Source organism: Trachurus japonicus, unplaced genomic scaffold (genome assembly GCF_045865225.1).
Source record: "Trachurus japonicus isolate A0001 unplaced genomic scaffold, Traja_1.0 AP029687.1".
In the NCBI taxonomy this organism is placed as follows: Eukaryota; Metazoa; Chordata; class Actinopteri; order Carangiformes; family Carangidae; genus Trachurus; species Trachurus japonicus.
Window position 1 is genome coordinate 118,612 of NW_028219820.1, and position 27,431 is coordinate 146,042.

The 27,431-nt window shown below is 44.1% G+C and overlaps 1 protein-coding gene, 2 long non-coding RNA genes and 1 pseudogene across 5 annotated transcripts in view; all 4 read left to right on the plus strand.

Moving 5' to 3' along the window:
• Window positions 1-27,431, plus strand: part of LOC146960993 (uncharacterized) — a 50,080-nt gene that overhangs the window by 15,171 nt on the left and 7,478 nt on the right. The gene's annotated exons all lie outside the window — the stretch shown is intronic.
• On the plus strand, window positions 1,225-15,288 carry LOC146960994 (uncharacterized). Of its 2 annotated transcripts, none has more exons than XR_015035316.1 (3): window positions 1,225-1,498; window positions 14,708-14,836; window positions 14,937-15,288. It is a non-coding gene; the product is annotated as an uncharacterized LOC146960994 (long non-coding RNA). The 2 variants fall into 2 exon arrangements; XR_015035315.1 differs by lacking the exon at window positions 1,225-1,498 and adding an exon at window positions 4,143-4,447.
• LOC146960995 (metallo-beta-lactamase domain-containing protein 1-like) lies at window positions 17,074-17,555 on the plus strand. The gene has a single exon (XM_085771866.1). It carries the CDS (start codon window positions 17,094-17,096, stop codon window positions 17,553-17,555), a length of 462 nt encoding a protein of 153 aa, XP_085627992.1. The 5' UTR covers window positions 17,074-17,093.
• On the plus strand, window positions 18,507-27,220 carry LOC146960996 (protein NYNRIN-like; annotated as a pseudogene).

A 27,431-nucleotide genomic window follows, 5' to 3' on the forward strand; every position in this document is an offset into this window, starting at 1 on the left:
ATTTGTAAATGTCTAATGCGTTCATAGCTTTTACATCTTTCATACCATGTAATGTTTGCATATGTAGGGGGATTTCTATTTTAAACTCCTGAATCCTTGGTCTTAACTTAAAGCAGAAATAAGCTATCCGGTCGTTTTGGCTAATGCTGCGTTCGAGGCAGGCTTTTGAAACCGTAAATTACAGCTTCAAGTCACAACTTACGACTTTGTAGCGTTCCAGGCAACCCACTCGTGTTTTTCCGACCTGTTTTACCGGTGAAAGTCACTATAACGGCCACTCGTAACTTCTGACCCGTGAACTCGTACCAGATCGAACTGGTACCACTTCACAGGTCGGAAAAACACGAGTTATGGGCTGCCTTGAACGCACCATAACAGTCCTCGTCCCTACGTCGCCACATTCACGGCGTTCCTTGGCTGCACACACAGCCCTGCATGCCGTTCTCTCTCCTCATTGGATAAAAATTGTAGGATACGATAAATGGCTCAGAGCAGAGCAGAGTGACTGACAGACCCGTGTTTCGGTCCAAACACTCTATGTAAGTGATTGCTGTCGGAAGATATAACTATTTAAGACTTATATTAACACAAAAATATTGCTTACTTCTGCTTTAAGTAACAGCCATTATTACAGTTTCCTCCATGGCTCAGTGCTGCTCTCCAGACTGTAGGTTACAGCTCCATGGCGCCATCCTCGGGTACAAACTTCTCACTGACACACTCAACTTCAAACTTGTGTTCTTAAATTGTAAGAGAAAAAAATAATAATAATTGAATGAATTACAAATGATGAGAAACACACTTACATGATCTTGAGCCCTTTACTGTGAATATTACAAAAAGAAAAAATGGAGAGAAGTCCTCCCAACTGACATGTGAAAAGTTGTTTTACTGGGTTGATTTCACATAAAGATAAAGGATTTTATTATAACATTACTGATATCATGCCATTATGGTATTTCTAACTTGTCCCTTACTCTGAGCAAGAAAACTCCCCAAAAAACAACAACAACTTTTACATAACACAAATTTGTCCAGCACTGACAAGCTGCATAAACATGATATCACCTGTTTAAATAAGATAAATAATGATACTAATGAGAATCAGGCCATTTGCCCACAGCTGTGGACATTGCATCAGTCTACCTTCATAAATACTGGATGGTCAGTAGCAGCCACCTTCTTTCAGAGTTTGTGCTCCTGTGATCAGTGGGAGTAGCTACATCCACACTAAATCTTGTTGAGTTGATTTTCCTAGCAGGGGTTTCTAGAGGTTTTCCAATGGGGGGTCCTGTGCTGGTGGTGTTGCTCCTCTGTCTGTCTGGGACATGGGCTCAGGCAGAAAGTGGAGGAGCTGACAATGTTAGCGCTGATATCTGGGCTGAGCTCAGAGCTCTGAGAGACATGGTGGTGGAGCAGAAGGTGGAACTGAAGTTTACCAAGGCTGAACTTCAAACCCAGAAAGATAAAGTGGCCGTTCTTGAGAAGGAGAAATCAGGTACAGTACTGTGCTAAAGTTTTATTAGGCACTTTGTTGTTCAGATTCCAGAAATTGTCAAAAATTTAACTATTTTAATTCACAAGAAGAACACTGAGTCCTGCAACAGAGGACTGTTAGATTGTAGTCAAATCAACAGGAACACAATAACCAGCTAGAAAAGTATTATAATGAAGAAGAAGTTGTTACTTTCAACAGTGTTATTTCAAAGAACTTCATCCTCTATGATATTTCAGAGATCAGCTGCAGACTGACAGCAACTGAAAACAAGGTGACAGCAACTACAGCAGAGCTGGAAGCAACGAAAACTGAACTGGAGCTGCAGAAGACAAAAGTGGAGGAACTGATGAATGGTAAGTCATAAAAATCCCATTAAAAATCAAAGAAGTATAATTAATTAATTCACAAGAAAAACAAGTCCTTCAACAGAGGACTGTTGGATTGTAGTCAAATCAACAAACAATAACCAGCCAGAAAAGTATTATAATGAGTGTGCTATTTCAAAGAACTTCATCCTCTATGATATTTCAGAGATCAGTAACAAGGTGACAGCAACTACAGCAGATCTGGAAGCAACGAAAACTGAACTGGAGCTGCAGAAGACAAAAGTGGAGGAACTGATTGTAAGAACTGATGGTAAGTAATAAAAATCCCATTAAAAATCTAAGCAGAGTATTTCATTAAACTATTGGTTTTCATGATTTTCTAGTCCAAGTGATAGAACTTGTTTGGAAGGAAGTGACAAATTATGGGAAAAACTGGATGTTTCCATAAGAACAAACTGCATTAATCTTCATCCTCAGCCTCTATGATATTTCAGAGATCAGCCTCAGACTGACAGCGACTGAAAACAAGGTGACAGCAACTACAGCAGAGCTGGAAGCAACGAAAACTGAACTGGAGCTCCAGAAGACAAAAGTGGAGGAACTGATGAATGGTAAGTCATAAAAATCCCATTATTAGTAGGAAAAATCTAAGCAGAGCAATGAATTAAACTATTGGTTTTCATGTTGTTCTAGTCCAAGTGATAGAACTGGTTTCTAGAGTAACAACTGATCAGAAGGAAGTGAAGGACTGGATGTTTCTAAGAACAAACTGGATGAGATCTAGAAGACATTTGCAGGAATATTGATAAAAACAAAAACAAATCAGAAGTACATGTTGTCAAATGTAGTGGAGTCCAATGACTGAAGACCATCCTCATACATATTTTACATATTTGACAGACAACCCTGCTTTAACAAAAAATACATTAATCAATAAAGAATTGTGGACATGACACTTGTTGTTTAAATCTTTAAAAAGAGAATATTGTTTCCATGTTGTGTTTTACAGAAAATGTGAAGTACACATTCACTGCTGGTTTAGAGGGCACAGTGTATATTGGACCATACGGTACTGACAAAACTCTTGTCTACGATAGAGTACTCACCAATGTTGGTGGGGCTTATAACCCACATACAGGTAGTGTATACATCACCACATGCTTCATAACATAAACTGACAATGTTGAGTATTGGACAGTGATGATGAGATCTCTGGTTCTTTACTGTTCCAGGTATCTTCACTGCTCCAGTTAAAGGAGTCTACTACTTCAGACATACTGCCTTCAACAACCAAAATGGAAAATGCGTGGGAGTCAAATTATACCATAATGATCAGTGGGTCCTGCAAAGTTTTGATATCAGTAACCCTGAATCTTCAATTGCAAATGCATTAATTCTCCAGATGGAAAAGGGAAGTGTGATCTATATGGCTTTGCAGTCAGGCTGTGTGGTTTATGATTCTGATGTCTATCTGACCAGCTTCAGTGGTTTCCTGCTGCATCGTCTGTGATTTTAAGTCGGCTACTTTGACACCTTCAAGAAACAAACCATGTCAATGATTCATCAACATTTGACTGTTGATTTCACTACAATGAAAAGTAATGTGTATTAGTCAATAACGCTTATTTTTCAATATAAAGTTATCCATTAAATTGGATTTGTATGACTTCATGTACTTTTTATTATCAGAAACTATAAAATATTAACTGCAATAAAAAGGTCATTAACACTGAGCATTAGAGTGTATAAATACAGGCTCTGTCTCACACAACCCTCAATAATTCATAGGAGCCTGATGACAAGGTGACGGACTGACCAGTCACTTTACTGTGTTTGTTTTGAACAAATTACAAATGATTGAAAAACACACTTGCATGATCTTGAGCCCTTACCTTGAATATTACAACAACAACAACAACAACAACAGAATAGAAAAAATAAAAAAAAATGGAGAGAAGTCCTCCCAACTGACCAATAACCAATTGAACCAAGTGAAAAGTTGTTTTACTGGGTTGATTTCACAAAGAATAACAAAAAGATGATTTTATTATATCATTACTGATATTTAGGATGTCATTTGACCCACATGTTCTCATGATATTTTGGCATTTCTAACTTGTCCCTTTCTCTGAGCAAAAGAACATAGCACATTGAGTGTCCAGCCACTGACCAGCTCCATAAACATGATATCACCTGTTTAAATAAGATAAATAATGATACTAATGAGAATCAGGCCATTTGCCCACAGCTGTGGACATTGCATCAGTCTACCTTCATAAATACTGGATGGTCAGTAGCAGCCACCTTCTTTCAGAGTTTGTGCTCCTGTGATCAGTGGGAGTAGCTACATCCACACTAAATCTTGTTGAGTTGATTTTCCTAGCAGGGGTTTCTAGAGGTTTTCCAATGGGGGGTCCTGTGCTGGTGGTGTTGCTCCTCTGTCTGTCTGGGACATGGGCTCAGGCAGAAAGTGGAGGAGCTGACAATGTTAGCGCTGATATCTGGGCTGAGCTCAGAGCTCTGAGAGACACGGTGGTGGAGCAGAAGGTGGAACTGAAGTTTACCAAGGCTGAACTTCAAACCCAGAAAGATAAAGTGGCCGTTCTTGAGAAGGAGAAATCAGGTACAGTACTGTGCAAAAGTTTTATTAGGCACTTTGTTGTTTAGATTCCAGAAATTGTCAAAAATAAGTCATGAAATGCTACTTTCAAAGAACTTCATCCTCAGCCTCTATGATATTTCAGAGATCAGTAACAAGGTGACAGAAATTACAGTAGAGCTGGAAGCAACAAAATCTGAACTGGAGCTCCAGAAGACAAAAGTGGAGGAACTGATGAATGGTAAGTCATAAAAAATCTCATTACTATAAAAAATCCAAGAAGAGCAATATTGTTTTTCTAGTGCAAGTGATAGAACTGGTTTCTAGAGTAAGAACTGATCAGAAGGAAGTGAAGTAATGTGAAAAAATGGGATGTTTCTAAGAACAAATCTGCAGGAATATTGATAAAAAACGAGAAGTACATACAGTGGACAGAAGATCACATCCTAATACATATTTTAACTACAGACTATCCTGCTTAAACAAAAAATGCATTAATCAAAAAAGAATTGTGGACATGACACTTGTTGTTTCAATCTTTTAAAAGGGAATCTTGTCTCCATGTTGTGTTTTACAGAAAATGTGAAGTACGCATTCACTGCTGGTTTCGAGGGCACAGGGCATGTTGGATATGATTCTGAAACAACACTTGTCTACGGAAAAGTACTCACCAATGTTGGTGGGGCTTATAACCCACATACAGGTAGTGTAGACATCACCACATGCTTCATAACATAAACTGACAATGTTGAGTATTGGACAGTGATAATGAGATCTCTGCTTCTTTACTGTTCCAGGTATCTTCACTGCTCCAGTTAAAGGAGTCTACTACTTCAGACATACTGCCTTCAACAACCAAAATGGAGGATGCGTGGGAGTCAACATATACCATAATAATCAGTGGGTCCTGCATAATCATGAGATCAGTAACTCTCAGGCTTCATATGCAAATGCAGTAACTCTCCAGATAGAAAAGGGAAGTGTTGTCTATATGACTGTCCACCCAGGCTGTTTCCTTTATGATGATAATCTCTATCGGACCACCTTCAGTGGTTTCCTGCTGTATCGTCTGTGATTTGAAGTCGGCTACTTTGACACCTTCAAGAAAGGCCTTAAACAAACCATGTCAATGATTCATCAACATTTGACAGTTGATGTCACTACAATGAAAAGTAATGTGTATTAGTCCAGTGTTTCTCAAACTTTTTTCAGGGCACCTTTCAAAAGTGCATAAAATCTCACGGCACCCCTGTGTAAAATGTAATTCAAAATGACACTGCATAGCCTAAATGTAAATGTCCTGTTTATTTAGACGGGACAGTATTACAGTATTTATGCATAGGTAGCCTACCTCTGTAGCCTACATGTGCACACACATGCACACTCACACAATAATCCGCAATGTGAGAGGAAAAGAGAAAGGTCTACATGTGCGCAGCGCAGGCACGCGTTCACATGAATATCCGGCGTCTCCGCTCTGGTCTGACTCCGTTTGGAACAATCAGAGAGTTTCCACCGTGTGTAGGCTACTGCAGAGTGTTTTTATACATCAAACGCACCGGAGTGGGAACAGAGCGGACACAGATCCACTGGAGAGAGGAGGGGCTGTGACTCACCATCAATGTGAGACGTGAGCCTGGTGCTACGCATTTTTTTTCATAGCGTCAGGTGTCCGGTGGACACGGCCCCTACTGCTCTGAGCGCCGTGACCAACGGCCGTCCACGGAGCGGTCTCTCTCTCTCTCTCTCTCTCTCTCTCTCTCTGAACGCTGCTGAAACGAGCCGCCTCACGTCCGAGCCACTTGACAAGCGCGGCGCTGTTCCAAAAGTTGAACATATTTAAACTCTGAGCGCTCTGAGCACCGCGACAAAAAAAGGAAGCGCCGAGAGCTTTTTTCCGAGCTCCATAGGATCTGAATGGAAAGTAGACGCCCAGAGCGCTAAAAGGGCGTACAGTGGACACGGCCCCTTTGCATATATGTAAAGAGAATGTATTCTATGAAATGTCAGAAGAGGTATTTTTTTCACGGCACCCTTGACGTAGTCAGACGGCACCCCAGGGTGCCGCGGCACCCACTTTGAGAAAGGCTGTATTAGTCAATCACAGGCTTATTTTGCAATACAAAGGTGTCCATTAAATTGCATTCATACCTAATGACTTCCTGTCCTTTATTATCAGAAACTATAGAATACGTAGTAATTCTAAAAAATGTCATTAACACAAAGCATTAGAGTGTGTATAAATAAACACTTGCATGGTCTTGAGCCCTTACCTTGAATATGAAAAAAGAAAAAGTGGGGAGAAGTCCTCCCAACTGACCAATAACCCATTTAACCAAGTGAAAAGTTGTTTTACTGGGTTGATTTTGCATAAAGAATAACAAAAAGGATTTTATTATATCATTACTACGATATTTAGGATGTCATTTGACCCACATGTTCTCATGACATTTTGGTATTTCTAACTTGTCCCTTTCTCTGAGCAAAAAAAAAACTTTTGCATAACACACTGCAACTGACACATGATATCACCTATTTAAATAAGGTTGGGCTATTTGCCCACAGCTGTGGACATTGCATCAGTCTACCTTCATAAATACTGGATGGTCAGTAGCAGCCACCTTCTTTCAGAGTTTGTGCTCCTGTGATCAGTGGGAGTAGCTACATCCACACTAAATCTTGTTGAGTTGATTTTCCTAGCAGGGGTTTCTAGAGGTTTTCCAATGGAGGGTCCTGTGTTGCTCCTCTGTCTGTCTGGGACATGGGCTCAGGCAGAAAGTGGAGGAGCTGACAATGTTAGCGCTGATATCTGGGCTGAACTCAGAGCTCTCAGAGACGAACTGAAGTCCACCAAGGCTGAACTGACAGATAAAGTGGCCGTTCTTGAGAAGGAGAAATCAGGTACAGTACTATGCCAAAGTTTTAGGCACTTTAGATTCCAAAAATTCCATATTTTAACCTTCGTCTTATGTCAGCTTTCTGCTATCATCTTTTGTGTTGGTGTCAGTTTTGACCAGAGACTTAAATCAGCTGTAAAATACACTAAAAACAATTATTTATCATCCCATTTGTTTCTCAACTCTTGGTCACGTTGTTAGGCTTCCTTATCTATGAAAAGGTTGGTTTTGCCTTTGTGAGTTCAGTTTTAACTCTCATGATTGTTCTTATCCCTATCTTATCTTAGTCCTGCAACAGAGGACTGTTGGATTTTAGTCAAATCAATAGAAACACACAATAACCACCAGCCAGACAAGTGTTATAAATGAAGATTTTAATAATTTCAACAGTGTTATTTCAAAGAACTTCATATGATACAGAGATCAGTCTCAGACTGACAACAACTACAGCAGAGCTGGAAGCAACGAAAACTGAACTGCAGCTCCAGAAGACAAAAGTGGAGAGAAGAAGAGTAATTCATTAAACTATTGTTTTCATGCTTTTTTTTAGTCCAAGTGATAGAACTGGTTTCAAAAATGAGAACTGTTCTGAAGAAAGTGACAATTAAGTTATGGGGAAAAACTGGATGTTTCTAGAACAAACTGGATGAGATCCAGACGGCATCTGCAGGAATATTTAAAAACAAAACCAGAAGTACATGCAGTGAACTGAAGACCACATCCTAATACATATTTCAACTACAGACAATCCTGCTTAAACAAAAAAAAATCCATTAATATTAATCCTCAAACTCTATGATATTTCAGAGATCAGTTTCAGACTGACAGCAACTGAAAACAAACTGACAGCAACTACAGAAGAGCTGGAAGAAACGAAAACTGAACTGGAGCTCCAGAAGACAAAAGTGGAGGAACTGACTAATGGTAAGTCATAAAAATCCTATTGTTAGTATATAAAAATCTAAGAAAAGCAATTCATTAAACTATTCGTTTTCATGCGTTTCTAGTCCAAGTGATAGAACTGGTTTCTAGAGTGACAACTGATCAGAAGGAAGTGAAGTACTGGATGTTTCTAAAAACAAACTGGATGAGATCCAGACGACATTTGCAGGAATATTGATGAAAACCAAAACAGAAGTACATGTAGTGGAGTCCAATGACTGAAGACCTGTCAGGGTTGTAGGAGGAAGGACCCAAATGCAGGAGCGTACAGGCAGATTTCTTGCAAACTAAGGTTTTAATTGGTACAACAGCCAGGAGAACAGAACACCATGACGACAAACAATAATCCAACACGGAACTGATAGAAACATGAGACTAAATACATAATCCAACACGGAACTCAAAGAAACATGAGACTAAATACATAATCCAACACGGAACTGATAGAAATTTGAGACTAAATACAACAGAACTAATCAAACCAACAAGCAACAGGTGAGGAGACAGGAGGGCAAAGAAACCTGATTGGTGGAGACACACAAGGAGCAGGGCTGACGATGTGAAACGCAGGACAGGTGTGCAAGGAGACTGAGGAGGGAAAACACAGGAAGACAAGACAAGGACTTCAAAATAAAACAGGAAACTAGGACAAGACACAGACCATGACACAACACAGAACTTCAAAATAAAACAGGAACTAAACTAAACAGGGGAACACAGAAACTAAGGGGCTGTCCCATTTCTCCACACTTGGCTCAGTGCGCTTGGTTACGCACACACTTTGGTGACGTTTTGGTGGCCAAGCGTGTGGGGGGGAGATTTAAAAGCAATCGGGACACACTTGACAAGTGCAGCCTGTGCCGTTGCGCACAGCACACTAGCACAACTACTACACACACACACACACACAGCAACAGTTTTAATAAACGGTGCTGCTGGATCAGTCTCATCTACTCCTAAAGTGTCTCTATGCGCAAGATTCAAATCATAAATGTGTAAGCCCAACTCCGTAAGTAAATAAGACAAACAAGAAAAACGAACATGAACAGAGCATGATGAATATAAAATATGACATTAAAAGGTCATAATTATTAGATAGAAAGTTAATTTCATTTTATTGAGATTAATTCAATCGCATTTCCTAAACGTGACTTGTGGCTCTGGGTGACGGCGGACTTCACCGTGGTGCATTGTGGGATTTATACTTGGCCAAAGACCGCTCGGATGCGGTCTTACCATAAGTGTGGGTAAAGTGCAAATCAAGCGCGCTGCACTTCTGGTCGTTGGAGAAATGGGACACACTTGCGCACTGACACTAGGCCCATGAACGCGCACGCCAAGTGCCCAAGTGTGTAAGTGTGATCGAGTGTGCATATTGGGACAGGCCCTAAGAGTCCAATAACAAAACAGAACAGAAAACCGAGCCACTAAATGGCGGTAGACCAAGGGCCATGACAAGACCATCCTAATACATATTTGACATATTTTACAGACAATCCTTCTTAAAGAAGAAATGCATTTTAATCAATAAAGAATTGTGGAGACGAAACTTAATGTTTCGATCTTTTAATATTATTGTCATGTTGTGTTTTACAGAAAATGTGAAGTACGCATTCACTGCTGGTTTGGATCTCTCAGGACGTATTGGACCGTACAATACTGTAAAAACTCTTGTCTACGGAAAAGTACTCACCAATGTTGGTGGGGCTTATAACCCACATACAGGTAGTGTATACATCACCACATGCTTCATAACATAAACTGACAATGTTGAGTATTGGACAGTGATGATGAGATCTCTGCTTCTTTACTGTTCCAGGTATCTTCACTGCTCCAGTTAAAGGAGTCTACTACATCAGATTTACTGCCTACACCGAAACCGAAAGTAGAAAATGGGTGGGAGTCTACTTATACCATAACAATCAGAAAGTCCTGGGTAATTTTGAGTATGGTAGCCCTGCTTCACTTGCAAATGCATTAATTCTCCAGATGGAAAAGGGAAGTGTGGTCTATATGACCCTCGCCCCAAACTTTGTGCTTTATGATTTTAAAGACTACCGGAACAGCTTCAGTGGTTTCCTGCTGTATCGTCTGTGATTTTAAGTCGGCTACTTTGACACCTTCAAGAAAGGCCTTAAACAAACCGTGTCAATGATTCATTAACATTTGGCTGTTGATTTCACTACAATGAAAAGTAATGTGTATTAGTCAATCACAAGGCTTATTTTGCAATATAAAGGTGTCCATTAAATTGCATTCATACCTAATGACTTCCTGTCCTTTATTATCAGAAACTATAAAATATGAATTAATTCTAAAAAAAAAAAAAGAAAGAAAGTAATTAACACTGAGTATTAGAGTGTGTATAAATACAAGCTCTGTCTCACACAACCCTCAATAATTCATATGGAGGAGCCTGATGACAAGGTGACGGGCTGACCAGTCACTTTACTGTGTTTGAAAAAAGAAAAAGAAAAAAAGAAAAAGTGGTGAGAAGTCCTCCCAACTGACCAATAGCCCATTTGAACAAGTGAAAAGTTGTTTTACTGGTTTGATTTAACATAAAGAATAAAGAAATGAGGATTTTATTATATCACTACTGATATTTAGGATGTCATTTGACAGGTTCTCATGACATTTTTGTATTTCTAATTTGTCCCTTTGCTATGGTTGATAAGCTTACAACCCCTCCAAAAGAGATAGCTTCAGAACTCTTTTCCACAGAAAAAAGCAATGAATTTGCTTACTTTTTCAATGAAAAAATCAAATCTATAAGGCTAAATATCAACACAAATCAGCAAAATAATACAATGATGCAATCCCTAAAATCACCTAGGAATAAATCAACTGTAATGTCAGAGTTTAATAATACAGGGAGACCAAAAAACCTTAGAAGAAACAGTTCAGCATCTTAAAACATCGACATGTTGTCTTGACACAATACCATCTGACTTTTTTAAAACTATTATAAGCTCTGTCCAAACAGATCTGCAGCAAATAATAAATTGCTCACTTCAATCAGGCACGTTTCCTAAACCCCTGAAAGTAGCTGCCATCAAGCCACTCTTAAAAGAGAGAACATTGGATACTACCATTTTAACCAATTACAGACCCAACTCAAATTTTCCCTTTATAGCCAAGATCGTTGAGAAAGTGGTTTTTAATCAACTCAGCAACTTCTTGAACTCCAGTGGACTCTTTGACAAATTTCAATCAGGCTTCCGACCTCACCACAGTACAGAAACAGCTCTTATTAGAGTGTTAAATGACATAAGGTTGAACACTGACTCAGGCAAGGTGTCAGTTCTGGTCCTGTTGGATCTCAGTGCTGCGTTTGACACTGTGGATCACAGTATACTGCTGGACAGGTTGGAAACCTGGGCAGGACTCAGCGGGACAGTCCTAAAATGGTTCAGGTCCTACTTAGAGGAACGGAGTTATTTTGTGACCATTGGTAGTTATCAATCCGATCGAGTGGCTATGACATGTGGAGTTCCTCAGGGGTCAGTCCTTGGACCCCTTCTGTTTCACCTGTATATGCTGCCTTTGGGTCAAATTCTACAGAACTCTAATGTCAACTATCATAGTTATGCAGATGACACACAGATATATCTCGCACTGTCTCCAGATGACTGCAGTCCAATAGAGTCATTATGTCACTGTTTAGAGCAAGTCAAAAATTGGATGAGCCAAAATTTCCTTCAGTTAAAGCAGAAGTAAGTGATATATTTGTGTTAATATAAGTCTTAAATAGTTATATCTTCTGACAGCAATCACTTCTATAGAGTGTTTGGTCTGAAACACGGGTCTCTCAGTCCCTCTGCTCTGCTCTGAGCCGAGGAGAAAACATTTATCGTATCCTACAGTTTTTATCCAATGAGGAGAGAGAACGGCATGCAGGGCTGTGTGTGCAGCCAAGGGACGCCGTGAATGTGGCGACGTAGGGACGAGGACTGTTATGGTGCGTTCAAGGAAACTCGTATTTTTCCGACCGTGAAGTGGTACCAGTTCGATCTGGTACGAGTTCACCGGTCGGAAGTTACGAGTGGCCGTTATAGTGACTTTCACCGGTAAAACAGGTCGGAAAAACACGAGTGGGTTGCCTGGAACGCTACAAAGTCGTAAGTTGTGACTTGAAGCTGTAATTTACGATTTCAAAAGCCTGCCTGGAACGCAGCATTAGCGAAAGCGACTGGACCACTTACTTCTGCTTTAAATCAAGAAAAAACTGAGGTCATTGTTTTTGGAAACAAAGAGAAGAGGGTTGCTGTCAGTAAACACCTTGAGTCACTGTCTTTAGAAACTAAAGACCCAGTCCAAAACCTTGGCGTGCTGATAGACTCAGATCTGACCTTCAACAGCCATATCAAATCAGTCACCAAATCAGCCTTTTATCAATTTAAGAACATATCCAGAATTAAGGGTTTTATGTCCTAAACTGATCAGGAGAAGCTGATTCATGCTTTTATCTCCAGTAGACTAGACTACTGTAACGCTCTTCTGACTGGTCTCCCCCAAAAAAGTATCAAACAGCTCAGTGGCGTCATTAGGCTTATTTTAGGGGGGCTGAAGCCCCCCTAAAATATTCTTAAGCCCCCCCAAATAATTTGGTGTTCTTTTATTATGTGACTTATTTTTAAATATATATATGTGACATATATTCTCCTTTTAAGAACCCCAGTTGTCACCGCATTTGTCTCTTGTTATTTCTGATTTGTTTAATTTAATTAGTTTGTTGAGTGTGCGACCACCCCCCCTCCCAGCTGTGTGTTGGTAGCGCCCACTCAATTTCCCTACGGGGACAAATAAATTACTACTACTACTATGAAACAGCTGCAGCTCATTCAGAACGCTGCAGCTCGAGTTTTAACCAGAACAAAGAGATCAGATCACATCACCCCGGTTCTTAAGACCCTACATTGGCTCCCACTCAGCTACAGAATAGATTTTAAAGTTCTGCTACTGGTTTACAAATCACTGAATGGTTTAGGTCCAGAATACATGAATGACATGTTAGTAGAGTATAAACCAGTAGAGCTCTGAGATCTACTGACTCAGGTCAGATAGTGGAGCTCAGAGTTCAGACCAGACATGGTGAAGCAGCATTTAGCTGCTATGCTGCACACAAGTGGAACAAAATACCAGCAGAACTGAAATCAGCCCCAACTGTGAGCACTTTTAAATCCAGGTTAAAAACATTTCTCTTTTCACGTGCTTATAGCTGAGAACTTAAAACTTTATATTTTACTTTTATTTGCTCTTGCTTTTAACTCTGTTTTTAGTGTTTTGTTTGTTTTTATTCTGTTTTATGCTTCACTGATTTAAAGATTTAAGAGATCATTTGTTCCTGCTGCAATCGTTTTATATAACATTTGTTAAAATGTATTTTTGTGTTCATCTTTTTTGTCATTGTTGTATGAGCTACTGGACTAACGTGAATTTCCCTGCTAGGGATGAATAAAGTATTCTCTATTCTCTATTCTACTCTATTTTTTTTAAATGTTTTGTCTTTATGTAAAGCACATTGAGTTGCCTTGGTATGAAATGCGCTATATAAATAAAGATGCCTTGCCTTGCCTTGCCTTTCTTTAAAAACAAAACTTTTACATAACAGATTGAGTGTCCAGCCACTGACCAGCTCCATAAACATGATATCACCTGTTTAAATAAGATAAATAATGATACTAATGAGAATCAGGTCATTCGCCCACAGCTGTGGACATTGCATCAGTCTACCTTCATAAATACTGGATGGTCAGTAGCAGCAGCCACCTTCTTTCAGAGTTTGTGCTCCTGTGATCAGTGGGAGTAGCTACATCCACACTAAATCTTGTTGAGTTGATTTTCCTAGCAGGGGTTTCTAGAGGTTTTCCAATGGGGGGTCCTGTGCTGGTGGTGTTGCTCCTCTGTCTGTCTGGGACATGGGCTCAGGCAGAAAGTGGAGGAGCTGACAATGTTAGCGCTGATATCTGGGCTGAGCTCAGAGCTCTGAGAGACGAACTGAAGGCTGAACTTCAAATCCAGAAAGATAAAGTGGCCGCTCTTGAGAAGGAGAAATCAGGTACAGTACTGTGCAAAAGTTTTATTCGGCACTTTGTTGTTTAGATTCCAAAAATTCCATATTTTAACCTTCGTCTTGTATCAGCTTTCTGCTACCATCTGTTATGTTGGGGTCGGTTTTGACCCGTGTCTTAAATCAGATGTAAAACACATTAAAAACAATTACTTATCATCTCATTTGTTTCTCTACTCCTGGTTACGGTTCTTATTGTTATAACCGGGTTGAAACTGACCCAACGCCACAAATGTCATAATTTTAACCAGAGCATTTTAGAATTCTGTGCAATTTTTTTGATTTGTTTTATTTTGTTTAAATAGAGGTTCCTGACAAAGTCAAGTTTCAATCTTTAAAAAGGGAATCTTGTCGCCATGTTGTGTTTTACAGAAAATGTGAAGTACGCATTCACTGCTGGTTTCTTTACCAGAGGGAAAATTGGACCATACGTCTCTGAAACAACACTTGTCTACGATAGTGTACCCACCAATGTTGGTGGGGCTTATAACCCAGATACAGGTAGTGTATACATCACCGCATGTTTCATAACATAAGCTGACAATGTTGAGTATTGGACAGTGATGATGAGATCTCTGGGGTTTTTTTTTTACTGTTCCAGGTATCTTCACTGCTCCAGTTAAAGGAGTCTACTACTTCACGTTTACTGCCCACACCGAGATACGTGACGCACGGGTGATCCTGAACTTCTACCATAATAATGGGAAAATCCTGCAAAATTATGAACGGGCTGACAGTTCTGCTACATTTTCAAATGCATTAATTCTCCAAATGGAAAAGGGAAGTGTGGTCTATATGACTATGTACGGAGGCTGTGTGCTTTATGACTTTGGTGTCTATCGGAACAGCTTCAGTGGTTTCCTGCTGTATCATCTGTGATTTTAAGTCGGCTACTTTGACACCTTCAAGAAAGGCCTTAAACAAACCATGTCAATGATTCATCAACATTTGACTGTTGATTTCACTACAATGAAAAGTAATGTGTATTAGTCAATCACAAGGCTGATTTTGCAATAAAAAAAGGTGTCCATTAAATTGCATTCATGGACTTGAAGACTTCGTGTACTGTCCTTTATTATTAGAAACTTTAAATGGTGTCAATAATTAGGACACCACTGAGTTACTATACATATGCGTCACATTTTCAAAGAGTGATACCTGTTAAATATTTCTGAAATAAAATGATCTCACATACAAGGACAAATACACATTTTACAATAAGTAAATCATATATTTGTTTTACTGACATTTTATTTGTTGACCCTGGGCCTATGGAAATGAGCCCTAGAGTTAAATCTGGCATATTTACAACAAGTTTATATGTTCATGAATATGCAGAGTCCAATTACAAAATAAACTAACATAAATGAAACGAAATGTTGTAAAATTATCTCACTATACGTCAGATGGATGTGTAGCCTATATGTAGTAATAACAATACAGTAATAGCCTATATCCCCTGATATGTGGCTTATTGAAACCCTTGATGTATGTCATATGTCTGTATGGGTACGGATATTTATATCATTTATTGAGAGTGAAACTTATTCACACATTAAGACAATGAATGTAAATATTTTAGCTTTAGCTTTTTACCAGAAAATGGTAAAATGGGTGGGATGCATATAGGACATATAGCTTCAGCTAATTAGCAGTCTTTGTCCCTGGTCAGACTTTAGAAAAGAATAAAATATACTGAATACACTACTGAATATAATAATAAAAAAAACCAATGATACAAATACAGTGAATAATATCAATAAGAATATTTTTGCATCTGCCAAAACTATTTAAGTTGTTCAAAAATACATTTACATGTTGTATACGGATAAAATGTATTATTTTCCATCTAGATATTGTAAATACACATGAACTTGGTCATTATTTGACTTCTGTACTAGAAACTGTCTCTAATGTGTGGACCTACTGGATGTCTCCGGTCCAGCAGGAGGCGGTGTGAGCTCCGGTCCTCAGCTCCTCCTGCAGCCTGTGGTCTGTTGTTGTTGACATGTTGGTATCCATTCACAACCATTATATCAAAGATATTCAATAAATGGAAAGATACTCCATGAGCGGCTGCTCCAATGATATGAAATGGTATACACTTCCTGTCTCTCTAAATGGGCGTGGCCAACCGTCACCCCACCTCGTCTGTGAACGTGTGTGTGGATTTATACAATTTGTAGGTAGATGAAAGTGAGATATTTATATTTTCTTATGATAACATTAAATATTTACACTACTAACAGTAATATTTAGCATGCCAAAAATAATTTAAATCATTTTCACGGGAGTTCGCGGCCGTTTGTTTGACGTTGCCTAGGAGATCGGTGCCAAATCTCGCGAGAGTGTGTCGTAGAGACGGAAACAGGTCTGGAACAAAGTGGATTTTCTCCGGATCTCTTCGTCTGAAAATTACCATTTTGGTGTCAAACTGTTCAGAAGAGATGTGGCTTGTGAAAAATGAGTCCAAAATTTGCTTCAGTGACCGTGGGGAGAAAGACCCGACAATAATCGGTGTTCACATTAAATTGTCCCATAGGAATCAATACACTCCAAGCTGCCTCTGGTCTCTCTAAAGGGGCGTGGCCGTGCAGAAGCCCACGTGACATGCATACAGGAAGCTGACTCGTCATGAAAGGTCTTGGTTTATAAACCGTCTTTGATTATATGGACAAATACTGCTGCGGTCCTCAGCTCCTCCTGCAGCCTGATAAAGCAGCATGTGGACTGTTGTTGACATCCATAGATCTACATCATGATGAGGACAGACAGCGAGGAGGTCTCGGATCCCCCGGTCCGGCTGGTCCCGCTCTCAGAGACCCAGCTGGACTTCCCCGGTGACCCGTACTCCGTGTGCGTCCTGAAGCCCGGCTACTGCGAGGAGCCGCTGGCGGACGGAGCGTTCCGAGCCGACGGGACCATCACCCTGGTCACCGGGCCCAGGACCGTGCTGGTGGACACCGGGGGGCCGTGGGACCGGGACTTCCTCCTCGCGGCGCTGCGGGAGCGCGGGCTGAAGCCGCGGGACGTGGACGTGGTCGTGGGGACTCACGGACACTCGGACCACATCGGCAACGTGGGTCTTTTCCCGGAAGCGCTGCTGGTCGTGGGGTTTGACATCTGCGAGGGAGACCGGTACCGACCCAACGGGCTGGCGCGAGGAGACGGTTACCTCATCGATGAGCATGTAGGTGTCGTCGTTCTGTTGTCATGGTGATCACTTAGAGATAAAGTTAGTGTTGTTGCCAAGAGAGAGTCCAGATCGAGACCAATGTAAAACCATTTTCACCAACACATCCAGTAGCCTACTAGTCCTCATAATAATAATCATATGGCTTTATATTTACATTATTCCCCAGCTAAAAAGAAAATATTGACTTAATTGATCTGCTGCGGGGGCTGGCAGAGTACTCACTTGGGTACGACTCAGATGCTCCGGCTTATGGTCAAAGATCCAATTGGACCCGCACTCAGGAATATGACCTTGAACCATATAAGCCAACCCGATCAGGTAAGCAAACCGCGCTAGACACACGACGGTGGGAGGATTCCCAGCAATGGGAACCATTCACTCCAAACTACACCACTGCCGCAGATCGGAGGAAATTTGGGCCCACTGCGTTGCCTGAGCCGTACCCTGGGGACTACCAATACAGTAGCACCCAGAGATACGCAGCTCCGGTCAACGCAGGAGCTGTGGTGAGCAGCTACCAACAGCCACCAACACTTTTCTATGAGGACTCAGGAGTCCCCCAATACAGCGGTGCCCCCCCCCTCTGCACGCATTCGTACTGCTCAGCGCTTTGACGACCCAGTCTCGTCATCACAATGGAGAGAATATCATACTCCGACCCATCGAAATACTCGTGCTTCTGATCCTCGCGATTCTAGCCGTCCTCAGGCCGTTTCTTTCCGACGGTATAGAGATGACCGAGACGTCACCTCAGAAGACTCGGACGACGGCGTCTCAAAAGAACGAGGCCTGAGGACCCGTCAACTTGAATCCCTTGCTAGAGATGTCGAGCGTTTTGACCCGGGAAACCCAGAGGCTAGTGTTGATGACTACCTCCGGGAGGTCGAACGCTGCTTGCTAGATCTCCCTCGCCCCTCCACGCGGGAGAAGCTTAAGCTCATCTGGAAAACCTCATCCAGGAGCGTCCATGTGTTCATGGAATCTCTTCCCCCTGACACCAGGGATACTTACTCGGCTCTTGCCAAGCTCTGAGGGAAGAATACTCCCTCTACAATGATCCTACCGCCGCCGCCATGGGCGCCTACGCAGTCACCCAGAGGAAGACAGAACCACCGAGGGAATACTATCGGCGCCTGCAGGTAGCCTTCTTCCAGGGCCGCCACGCACCTGGGTTAGAGGAAGACCAAGCTTTCAAGTCCCTATTTGGTCCCTCCGCAGGGACCAGCCACAGAACCCTCATCAGCATGACTAAGCCGGGAAAAACCCCCCGCCGCTCAAGAAGTCTACTTCGTGAGCTGGGGGAGGGGACCGGGGGAATCACAGGGATTCCCCAAGATGACCTCCTCCCAACACGCTAACACACCATTCTTGACCTTCTTGGGTGATTTAGTGCGTAAGGGCAACGCCCGGCACATCTACACCTCAGTTACAGTGGGAGGATGTGTCAAGGCCCTTGCCCTGCTTGACTCCGGGTCAGAGATCAGTCTGATGAACACCCGCATGTTTTCAGAGGTCACCGGAGCTATGCTTTCCCTTGGTAAGCCGCTTCAAATAGAGGCTTGCAACATCAGCATCACGAGCTACACACAGGACCAATCACCGATCACCCAACGTGCCTGGGTTAACATCACCTTTCAGGGGATGTCCCTCATACACCCTGTCTATGTCACCACCATAGATACAGAACCACTGCTTCTTGGTCAGGACCTGCTGGATAGGCTGGCCCCTCTCATCGACTGTCATCGCGGGCACATTTGGGCTCAGATAAGCAGCCCAAAGGCGCATAGCCAAGGAGATGGTCCGTCCACTCCTGGCCCCACGGTCTCTACCATTGAGTCCAAGGCTCCCTTGCCAGCTTTCACATCTCCTCCTGAGCCCGGGTTAAGCTCCGACGGTCCCACGCTCCCCGGTGACCCACAGCTACCAACCACTGGGAATACGAACTTGTTTGAGGGACATGAGTCATTCCTCTGCTCGCTGGAAAACGCGAACCCCTCACTATACAGTCCACACGTCGTCGGAGACGTGTACCTCAATGAAACTCTAGTCCCACAGGCGTTGGTAGCCCTTTGGTCAGAAAAGACCGCAATCCACCAAGATTTGTTTAGAACCTTGTGCCAACAAGACCCGGCCCCAACTTTCATACAACGCAGCCATCGCTTGTTATCTGCAGAGTCCCCGCAGACCCTAATCAAAGCTACCGGTGTATGTGCTCTTTCAATACAGATTAGAAAGAAAAAGGTGGTACACTACTTGAGTGTGGTCCCCGAACTCCAAGTCCCCTGCATCATAGGGGCGGATCTTCTTGTCAGGCTGGGCGTCCAGCTGGATACCATCAACCAGGTCCTGTGGTCCAGGGCAAGTGTTGAGAATCTCCCCCTCATACCAGATGCGGCACACATGGCATCTGGCCAAACCATTCCCCAAGCATGTCAAGTTGCCAGCGAAGTAAGCATAACCATACCAGAACGAACAACGGGTTTCCCCGTCCGTCTGGCACTCCTTAAAGGCCAAAAGATCTCGGCCCAACAAGCTTTCTTCCAACCCTTGTCTTACTTCCAGGAACTCAACTTGACAGCCTGACAAGAAGATCCGCCCCTATGATGCAGGGGACCCCCTCCTTGAACTACAGAATCGGTCGGCATATCTCCTGGTCCAAAACTTGACCCAGGTCCCCATCTCCATCAAAGCAGGACAGCGCCTGGGTATCTTGATAGACAGCTCGTTTCACGACTTTGAGCTGACAGTGCCTGTCATAGGTAACCTCCCCCCATCTTTGATCAAGGACGGTGGATTGGACGACGTCCTGTTCTCCTTCCCACACAAAATGATCGCTACCGCTTGTCATGATATCCTTGGACAGAAATCCATCTGTGGTGCTACTCTGAACAACGAGGGAGACATGCTAGTACATGCTCTCACTGCCCAACCAGTCAACACAGACACGGCGGTTGACACGGCTGTACCCACACCAGGGGAACCCTATCCCGGCTTTGAAGCCGAGATTGATAAGCAGCTTGCAAAAGCAGATGCTCTCACAACCCAAGAGCAGCAAGACGCCCTTAGGGAACTCTTCCGCGAATTCCAATCAATCTTTTCAAGGGACTCACTTGATTGTGGGGTTACCAACCTCCATACGGTACGCATTCCCACTGACCCAAAGGCACCACCTACCTTTGTGCGTCAGTATCGAATCCCACTGGCTGCCTACGAGTCCATACAGGAAATCCTGGACCAACTGCTTGAGAAGAAAATTATCAGGGAGTGCAACTCAACCTACAACTCACCTATCTGGCCAGTCTTGAAACCAACAGGTAAGTGGCGTCTCACCATCGATTACCGACCGTTAAACAAGCAGGTCCCACTTTCACGCTGGCCCATGATCCACTTGGATCAGGAACTGGCTAAAGTGAAAGGAGCTCACTTCTTCTCCACAGTGGATGTGTCCAATGGGTTCTGGACCATGAAAGTAGATCCGGCCGACCAGTACAAGCTAGCCTTCTCCTTTTGTAACCGCCAATACACCTGGAACCGATGCCCATTCGGTTACTCGAACTCACCAGCAGAGTTCAATATCTTCCTCCACAAGGCCATGAGCGACGCGGCAGCTCGTGGAAACCTTATCTACGTGGACGACATCCTCATGAGGAGTCGCACTTTCGAAGAACACTTGGCCGAAGTTCGGCATGTGCTCCAGCAACTGTCGGCCGCAGGAGCCAAGCTGGCGCTCGCGAAAGGCCAGTGGTGTCGTACCAAAGTTGAGTACGTCGGACTCACGGTCGGCACTGATGGCATTGAGCCTCAAGCAGCACGTATCCGTGCTATTCAAGACATCACCGCACCGACTAATGTGTCGGAGCTTAGAAGCTTCCTAGGGGTCTGCAACTACTCACGACAGTTCATTGAAGACTATGCTGAGATGGCAAGACCCCTCACAGAACTGCTCCGCAAGGAGGAGCCCTTTCGATGGGATTCCTGCCAAGAGCAATCCTTTCGCCTCATGAAAGAGAAGCTTTGCACAGCACCTTGTCTGGCCTACCCAGACAAAGACAAAGAGTTCTACCTTGAGGCAAGCTTCTCCCCCCAGTCTCTCAGCGCCGCCCTAGCACAGAAATATGACGCAGACAGGCGAGTTGTCGCCTACGCCAGTCGTCCCCTAAGCAGCGTCGAGGTAAAGTTCTCTGACTGTGAAAAAGCTCTCCTTGCCACAGTGTGGGCAGTGGAGCATTTCCGTAGCTACATCGGAGGCCAGAAGGTAATAATCGAAACTTGTCACCAACCAGTCACTTTCCTTAATAGTCAACGACTTAGAGAAGGACGCGTGTCAAACAGCCGCATTGCCTCTTGGATGATGGCCCTACAGGGGTACGACGTAGAGGTAAAGTATGCGCAGAGTTTTAAAATGCCCCTGGGACGGGGTATCGCTGAATGTCAGCATTGTGACTGTGAAAGCCAGCCAAGTTTCCAGTCCCTCCTGACCCCTACACAGACGCTCCCTTCCAACCATCACTACTACGATGAGAATGTCTGCCAAGGCATGATAGAAGTTTTCATTGATGGCTGTTCCTTCCACCACGAAAGCCAGCTCAGAGCTGGGGTGGGCGTTGTCTGGCCCGAATCAACAGTTGACTCACCAAATCATCTCCAGCTCGGCGCCAAAACCAGCCAGTATGCCGAGGTGGCAGCAGTGCTCATTGTGCTCCAGCAAGCTGCCGAAGGCTCGATACTGCAACTTGTGATCTGCTCCGACTCAAATTACGCCCGCCATAGTTTCGTCTCCCACTTCCCTTTGTGGAAGGCAAAGGGGATGAAAAACGCTCGTAACAAAGACGTCAAACACTCAGAACTATTCTTGGCGACCGATCAACTGGTAACAGAGAAGGGGATGGTGGTGTATTGGAGAAAGGTCAAAGGTCACTCTCAAATAGCGGGCCCCGACAAAATTGGTAACGATGAAGCAGACCGCCTAGCGAAGCTAGGAGCAGAACAGGGTACACCTTGGGAGTTCCAGGACAACTGGCTACCCCCTTCAAAGCCTTATGTGGTGAACGCTATCACCCGTCAACAAGCAAAAACACAGCAGAAGGAACCTTGTCAGGAGAGCCAGACTGTGTTCCTGAGCCAAAAGCTAGAGGACTCAGACCTGGTCACCATGCAAGAACAGGATTCCATCTTGAAAGTCATCAGAAAACTTGTGGCCAGCCCTCCTCCAGATGGGGTGCCGAAAGCACCAAAGGGGGAGTCAAAGGAACTACAAGGTTTTTACCGAGAACTGCCAAACTTGAGGCTTGAAAAGGGTTTGTTGGTCTACACCAGTAAAGGTCAGGGACCTGTCCGTTGGGTAGTCCCGACGGACCACAGGGGAGTCATGCTGGCCCATGCCCATGACTGCCCTGTGGGCGGTCATCGTGGCTCAAAGGCCGCTCTTCAAACCCTCCGAGAGGTGGTATATTGGCCTGCAATGGCCCAAGATACCACACTTTATAGAGCTGCCTGATCTGCTGTCAATTCCAACCTTCTCGGCCCATAAACCGAGCCCCCCCTCCAAAAGAAAGGGGTCACTTTCCCATGGTCCCACCTTCAAGTGGATTGGATTGGGCCTGTCCCGAAATCCTCACGGGGTAATAAATACCTTCTCACCGTTACTTGTTCGTTCACCAAATGGGTTGAGTGCCTTCCCGCTCCCAACGACACCGCCGTCACGACCGCAGTTCTTCTGCTGAACCATGTGTTCAGCCGCTGGGGTCTCCCTCTTTCAGTCGATTCAGACAGAGGTACCCATTTCACGTCCAGTGTCATGACTGCCCTGTACGATATGCTGGGAGTTGAGGTAAAATTCCATGTGGCCTACCACCCCCAATCATCCGGACAGGTGGAAAGGGCCAACCGCACCATCACTCACATGCTCAGGAAGTATGTTGGTAGTGGTGGCAAGGACTGGGACATAAAACTCCCTCTAGTGCTCATGGCCATTAGGTCCACCCCTCATCGTTCCACAGGGGTCACCCCCTTTGAGATGATGACTGGGCGAGAGATGACCTTGCCACTTCACCTCCTATACCATCCTGAGGATGTCAGTGTCGCTACCGCCTACACAGCTCACCAGTATGTGACTGACTTGAAGGAACACCTTCAAACTACTTTCTCCTGGGCCCAAAAGAATTTGGAATCCAGTGCAAAGGGGGCCAAGCCTATTACGACCGAACCGCGTCCCACCGAGAGTACGAGGTCGGTAATAAGGTATTCTACTTCAAGTTTGCACAGCCGACCGGCGTCTCCAAAAAGTTTCTTCCACACTGGTCGGGCCCGTACGAGATTGTGCACAAGCTATCCCCGGTGGCCTATCAGATCAAGGTCCCGAAGCCTAGGCAGCCCCCCACTTACAAGTGGGTCCACGCGAATCAGATCAAGCCATCTCGACCAGCCACTGACCTAAAACAAAAGACTCCTCCTGAACCTGACGAGGGGGAGGAGCCCTAGTTTCAGAAATGGGATTCCCGCTAGGGTAGAATAATTGCATGCAGCTCACCCCCACGCATGCACTAACCCTACCAACACGCCCCTCTCGTATAGTAACCATAACCCTAATCTGTTTTCAGGATGAACCTTCTTTGGGTCTTGAGTGGACTCGTCAGCATGCAAGTTCTGCTTGCAATTGAGATGGTTGACCCCGGGCCCCCAACCGGCATCGTACTGCAGGGGTCACCAGGACTCCTTCTCACCCACTGTAGTCTCATCACCCATCGTGTCTATGTGCGCTTAGATCCTTGGGACGCGTACCGTAACCACATACGCCTCCCCCTGAAGATAACAGAGGGTAGACTCAGCAGGACTCAGATCCACAACACCATAGAACATGCAGAACAAGCAACGGCCCATATTCTGGAACAGTTGGACAAATTCTTGGTAACGGAAAAAGATCTGAGTGAAAAGAAGCGACCAAAACGATTTCTTGGGGCTCTGCTCTCTGCAGCGGCAGGAATCGGCTCCCTGTTTTCCATTGGTCTCTCGGCCGCCAACTCAGTCAGCCTGGGAACACTCCGAAGACATGTGAGTGAACTCGAGGAAGAAATGCCTGAGATTCAAGAGAAGCTCGGCCGCCAACAGGGACAACTGCAAGGTATGGGGAAAACCCTTCAGGGGACTATAGTGAAAGTCAACCTGCACTCAGCTCTACTTAACTCTTTGACTGCCAAAGACGAGTTATCTCGTCTTAGCGAATCCAAGCGTAGTCTGCCAAAGACGAGATAACTCGTCTTAGCGTTTTTTTAATGGCAACGCCATGCTGAATGTCTTGCCCTACTCCTCTGTGAAGATCAGACTTGTATCATCAAAATAAACTGCAGAAAAACACATTTGGATTGAGAGATATAAAAACTATAGCGTGTTTTTCCCCCCTCACGGAGCGGAGCGGGTGTCTGACTGCAGCGCCGCCGCTCCGTGACACTCTGGCCGCCGGTGAGAGCTTCGGGGGCGGCGGCGGGGCTCATGGCGGCTCGGCAGCTCGTTGAAGCTCCGTGCAGCTCCGTGATACAAAGCACAAACGTTAGTAACAACAACCCCGTTGATCGCTCGTCGTTAGTCATCAAGAGCGTTTGGAAAGTCGCCAGATTTTGCGAGAAATCACTCAGATAGCAGCTTGAAAATCCCCGATCTAGTGTGGATGAGGAACGGACGGCGCCGGCGAACGTGACGAGGAGAGCTAAAGGTGGTGGGAGTGTCTGTTGTGAGCTACAGAGACTGTCTGTGGCTGAGTTCAGGGGGCACGTGACGTCAGCCAGAGCTGTCGGCTGTGTGTGTGTGTGTAGATGTGTGTGAGAGACAGAGAGTGAGTGAGACCGCTGCCTGCTGACCAGAGGAAGCTGGATCTGATCTAAAGTGCCGTGTTTCGGCTACAAAAACCTGTCGAACTGATCCGCGCGCGCGCGCGCACACACACACACACACACACACACACACACACACACACAGACACACACGCACGCACACACACACGCACACGTCACGTACGCACACACACTAAAAAAAAAGAAAATAAAAAGTTGTAACTCAAAGAAAAGAAGGAAAAAGGCTGCAGTAGTGTGTGTCAGTAGCTAAATATTTTGTCTATTGTCATCAAAAGTCATTTGTCAGTGTTGATTTAGTTGTTGTTTACAAGAGAACAACTGTACAGATATTGAGGCATCACTAAAGCAAAATATAAAGGAGCCAATTGTACTGGTTCACCTGAAAATGACAGCCGACACAAAAACCTCTTTTTCTCAAGATTTTGGTGCCAAAATGGCATTTTGGGCTAAACTAACCTATATTCAACCGCCAATTTCACAAGACTGGAACAAGATAGAAACAAACATTTTTTTTTGCTGGAAACTAGAGACCCTCATCTTTCCTTTGATGGGTTGAATGTGTATGTAGTAACAGTACATAATATATGGTGGGTCTACGGAAATCAGTCAAAAAGCTGGAAAATGCCTGGCAAGCTGGAGGAAGCTGCTGTGAGAATGGCTGGCAGTCAAAGAGTTAACAACACTTGGCATGCGTTAGATGCGCTAACAACCATCGTCCAGGATGATATAACCCATGTACGCATAGTCAGAAATTTTATGCAAGACCTCCTCAGAGAGATTAGCTCCTCCATAAATAGCCTTAGTGCAGGCAGAATCCCGCCCTACTTCGTCCCGCTGACCACGGTAGAGCAGATTCTTAGGGCTGCCAGTACCACAACCGTGCAGCCCTCCCAAGTACACCTGGCGTATAACCTTGGCAGTGCTATCCCAATCTCAGTCAACCCACAGAGCTTAGAGTTGGGGTTCATTTTAAACTTACCAGTCATTGAGCAGCAGAACATCTACAGATTGAAATCAGTTTTGAATGTTGGGTTCTGGGAAAGAGATACACATGTACACCTTAACACACCACCAATTATTGCCTATCACGATGACAATCCATCACTGTACCTTGTCCCCAATCTAAACATGTGCACAAAAATGAAGGACATCCACTGGGTTTGCCCTAGCAACCCTTTTATCAGAGATGTCACCAACTACCTGTGTGGGCTCAGACCCGACGCCCCGGAGCAAAAGTGTCAAGGCAGCATGTCTACCAGAGACAATGGTGCCGAAACTAGAGTAGAGAGAGCCGGTAATAAATGGCTCATCAGTACACCTGCCTCCCAGGTGGTGGTCTCTTATGACCGTCACAATACGGCCACTAAGTTAACTCTGCCAAACCAAACAGTATTCCTAACTGTCCCAGAGGGAGCCACAGTACACATTGACGATATAATTCTCCATCATCTCAGTCCAGACAGATACGACACTGAAATTGAAATCATGGATGCATTTGTCGGACACAATTTGACCATCGGTGACATCCTCCAACATGAGCTACTGACCGAAGGCACCAAACTGATAAAATTCAACTTAAAACCTGAAGGGCTCACGGCCATGTTGCCTAAGCATTTGCCTGGGCGATCTTACCAAGATCACCCAATCAGTATGGTGGCTTTGGTGCTTCTGCTTAGTGGGTGGATTATCACCGCGGTGATCGCACACATCATGTACAAATACATCCAGAAGCTACAGGCCAGATTAGATTCTATTCTAGTGGTGTCACCTCGCTTTACCAACCACACCCTAAATACACCACTGGCCAACCCAACCCCAAGGGGTGAAGGAGAAGCCTACTAACCCTTTCATTAACAAACATTCTCTATTCTCCTCTTTTCAATTCTTAGATGTGTTTGTTTTGTGTTCTTCCATTTTCATTTTTTTTTTTTTTCTTACTGTTATTACATGATAGAAGTGATGATGTGTTGTAGCATGTGATAGCATAGTGTTATTAGTTAAGACGTCCTGCCCAGACGAGCCTCTGCATAAATGCCCAGACACTAGACTCTTG